This window comes from Etheostoma cragini, chromosome 18, assembly GCF_013103735.1.
Source record: "Etheostoma cragini isolate CJK2018 chromosome 18, CSU_Ecrag_1.0, whole genome shotgun sequence".
NCBI lineage: Eukaryota > Metazoa > Chordata > Actinopteri > Perciformes > Percidae > Etheostoma > Etheostoma cragini.
Genome location: NC_048424.1, coordinates 15765688 through 15769803, shown reverse-complemented (window position 1 = coordinate 15769803; position 4116 = coordinate 15765688). Strand labels below are relative to the sequence as shown.

The 4116-nt window shown below is 48.3% G+C and overlaps 1 protein-coding gene across 1 annotated transcript; it reads right to left on the bottom strand.

Moving 5' to 3' along the window:
• Positions 1-814: 814 nt before the first annotated feature.
• marcksa (myristoylated alanine-rich protein kinase C substrate a) lies at positions 815-3761 on the bottom strand. Its single transcript, XM_034901030.1, has 2 exons — positions 3326-3761; positions 815-1844 (listed from the first exon to the last, which is right to left on the bottom strand). The coding sequence occupies exons 1-2, from the start codon at positions 3419-3421 to the stop codon at positions 1128-1130; spliced, it is 813 nt and encodes a 270-aa protein (XP_034756921.1). The 5' UTR covers positions 3422-3761; the 3' UTR covers positions 815-1127.
• Between the last annotated feature and the right edge of the window lie 355 nt (positions 3762-4116).

The following is a 4116-nucleotide window of genomic DNA, read 5'->3' as shown; positions in this document are numbered from 1 at the left end:
CCATCTCTAAGTCAAACTGGTCAAACCTTCTCCAGTATTTACAAAAAAGAGAGAGCGAGAGAGAGAGAGAGAAGATGCTACACAAACGTTTGCATCTGATAGAATCCTTACATTTTTCTCAAAGACCACTGAAACGAAAAGCACTGCCTGCTGTAATAAAAAAAACAAAACATACCACAGTATATAAACAGTTAACCATTCCACTTATCACAGCTTGGTTTAGAGTTCAAAATTGCTTAAGGAGGTCTTTCCGGGGTGACTTGTTGTGTGTGTTGCGTGTTATCTTACAAATCTGAGTGGGTGGGGAAAAAAGAAGAAGCTGCAAACGTCGTGTGCTTCTCGAGATCAAGATTTCATTTTGTACAATAATCACAGTTAAAAACACCCTGCCTATACATACTTACATTTTGTATTACGGTCATGAAAACCAACATAAACAATAAAGCCTATACAACTCGTATTCTACCGGATCACCGACTGGCACAGCTGATGAGAAGTGAAAAGCTTTTTCTAAGAACCTAACTCTGGGATTTCTTGTCGTCCTATCGTAAAAATGACTTAGTGTTGTCGACCGCATTGGCGTTTAGCGATCGTTGGTCTGATGGGAATTTCTTTCCGACTATTCTTTTCATAATAGTCTCCTCCCTTCCCTCCCAGAACACCCCCCCCTGCCCCTTCATTTACATCTGAACGCCCCCCCCCCCCCCCCCCCCCCCCCCCCCCCCCCCCCCGTCTCCGTCTCCTTCATACCATGGGCATGTCCATACCATTTTGTTTACATTTTGTATAAAAATTCAAAAAGGAAAAAAAAATGTAATACTGATGAAAAAATATATGGCAGAGTGTGGATGTATTTAATTGGTTGTACATACTGAAGCCACCCACCTCCCCCAGCCCGTTGGAATGCAAGTAACCATGGACCGAGATGGGTTTTGTGTAAGGGGGAATGGAAACCGAAAACTAAAAAAAAAAAAAAAAAGAAAGCTTTAAAATATCCCTGGTTGTTGACAAGTTCTTCAAAGCCAGGATCAGCCTGGCGTCACTCCAACGTACAAACAGGGAAATGTTCTTTGATTATCTTCTTTTCTCCTTTTTTTTTTCCTCCCCCTCCAAATTCCTTTGCGAGGTTATTCGGCTGAGGCCGCCGGAGCCTCGGCTGACGCTGCTTCCTGCGAGGCCGGGGCGGCCTCATCTGTTTTTGGCGCCTCCTCGGCCGGCTTCTCCTCTCCCTTTGGCTCTTCTGCCTTTGGCTCCTCAGCGGGCGCCGCCTCCTTGGTCTCCTCTGCGGGTTTTTCGGCCGGCGCTGCAGCCGCCTCCGGCTCGGCCTGTACCTCGACCTTGGCGGGCTCGGCTGCGGGTGCAGCCTCCCCCTCGGCGGCGGCGGCGGGCTTGGCCTCCTCACTCGCGGCCTCCGCTCCCTCGGCGCTCTCAGGCTTGGCCTCCTCTGTGGCCGCTTCTGCCACTGCTACAGCCGCCTCCTCCTCATTCTCGGCTCCATCACCCGTCTCCTTCTTGGTCTTCTTGAAAGAGAAGCCGCTGAGCTTGAACGACTTCTTGAAAGAGAACCGCTTCTTCTTCTTCTTGGGGGTCTCGTTGCTGGCGGCAGCCGTGGCACCGTCCTCCGTCTTCGACGCGGCCTCCTCTCCTTCGGCAGGAGCAGGGGATGCTGCCTCTACCGTCTCCCCATACGCAGCTTCCTTCTCGGCGGGGGCCGCCTCGGCCGGTTTGTCGTCCTCCTTGGGGCTCTCCTCGGCCGCGGCGCTGCCGTTGGCCTGCACCTCCTCTTTGCCGTTCTCGGCCGCTGCAGCAGACGCGTCCCCGTTCACCTTAACATGGCCGTTTTCCTAAAGAGAGAAACAGTGGCTGTTAATGCCATGCAAAAGAGCTGGCACGGTTTCAAGACTTAACCCAGACAGTGCCACTGGTGGTGGGGGGGGGGGGGGGGGGGGGGGGGGGTTGAAACACATCCTATCAACCTGGACAAACGCACACTCTCACTTCAGCCTTCAACTTTCAAGCTTTTAGAGACTTCACTTGGAAATAATCTAGGCTATGAAAAAAAACAATCATGCACAATCTTTAACAAGGTGGTCCAGGGAGGGGGGGGTCCTCAGATTCACTGTAGGGGGGCCACCAAATTACTGTTAATTCTTTTTCCAAAAAAGTAAAATGTCTCAACATGAATCGAACATTTTATTGGCGAAGATAAATCCCCACTGATGCTAAGATTACTGGCCCATAGGTTACATAGATAAGCATACCAACAATTATTATTTTAATAGCAAAGTATTCTATGCAAACAAGTCTGTATGAAGGCTTTAGGCGGCCCTACACGGTATTGTAGTGGTTTAATACTTAATTATATACAAAATATGTAGTGTGTGTGTGTGTGTGTGTGTGTGTAGGGGGGGGGGGGGGGCAGTAGACTCTACGTCCTGGATTCTATTCATATTCTGAGAGAGAGAGAGTGATCGCAGTGTCCCAACCGGATCGCCAGGGGTCGGTGCCGGGTCGCTGCAACAGCAAAGCAGCAGCTCATTTAAACAGCAGATGCTCCTTAGTCCAGCAGAGCACGGTTCACATACATCTCCTAAGAAAGTATAACATCTAAAACGGGCTCTCTGAATTGCGTATTCTTTTTCCCAAAAATCCAAACTGTAAAAAGGAAGCCGGGAGCGACGGAGAACGGCCTGTCCCCCTCCGGGGGCGCCGCTGGCTCCGAGCCGCTGGCCCCCCTCCGGAGTGATAGCAGGCTGCCATCTCCACTTTCTATTCGAGCATCTGGAACAAAAGGAGTGGCGCTCCGAGCGCACACACAGCCTTTTGTCGATGTCGTGCATCTTGTCTTATTCAGAAATCCCCCCAATCGATCCAGAGGCGACTTCATTTAAGGCTGTTCATCATATATACTTTGCCGGAGTGCATTCGACCAATCAGCCATTTAAAACGCAATTTCATTCAAATCCTACAATTCAACAAAATTATATTTTTGATCAACAAAAAAATCCAACCAAAGTGGATTCCTCTTCTGAAATAAACGCTTATTTCTTTCTTCCAATATCCGCTCAACATACACGAAACAATAGGGAAATATCAAATGCTCAACTGTTGCTTTTGAACTACAATCGAACCAGAATTTAATAATAATAATAAAAACAAGAGTTTTCATTTAGATTCAACTCGCACCGCGGGTCTTCATTCAATCTATCCACAATTACGCACGGGTTGCGCCGGCAGAGCGCAGCCGCCTCCACAGCGGCACATTCTCCCCCGGGCGGGCGGGCGGACGGAGGGAAGAGCTGGATGATACATAAAGATCATTTACCTGTCCGTTGGTCTTGGTGGGAGAAGCAGCAACCTCTCCGGGCTTCTCCGCCGCGGTTTCAGCCTTTCCAGCTGTCTTGGACAATTGCGCTCCCATGCTTTTTTCGCTCCAACAAAGAAACTCAACCGATTCCACAAGAAAAAAAGAACCCGAACAAAGACTCGCAAGCCTCTTTGTTGAAACGCAAAGCTCTTCGCTGATGTCTCCCTCTGTCTGCACAGAGGAAAAAAAAGTTCACGGGGGAAAAGCAAAGTCCAGTTGGAGAAGGTATTTTTTTTTTTTTTTCAAAAAATAGCAGGAAAAAGCTGACAGGTAGGGAGAAGTAATACAATCCCAGATTGGTGGCCGTGTCGCTGTAGACAGGCTGCAAAATGGAGAAATTCCCCTTGTTGCTAATAAGATGCGGAGTCCAACGCCCAAGTGAAGAGATGAATGGGCGCTCCGAGCGATGACGGCACCGCACTCGGATTCAGCCAATCACGGGCGCCGCTCGGAGCGTGGGCGGGGTTTGGAAAAGGGCGTGAAAAATAGATTGTAGCGCCGCGTTCACGGTATACTGGGATAATAAACTTCCAAAAAACAAAATCACTAGAGTGACATCTTACCAAACCACGTGTTTGTTTTTTTGCATTTAAATTAAAAAAATACCCAACCACAATGATCAACTATGAAAATAAAACTTGTCATAAGTTTTTCGGGAGATGTATATGAGAGAAATGGATCTTGTCCGTCACAAGCTGAAATCAACATTTTTAAACACAATTTCCAGGACTTTAGGGGCTCTGAAATAA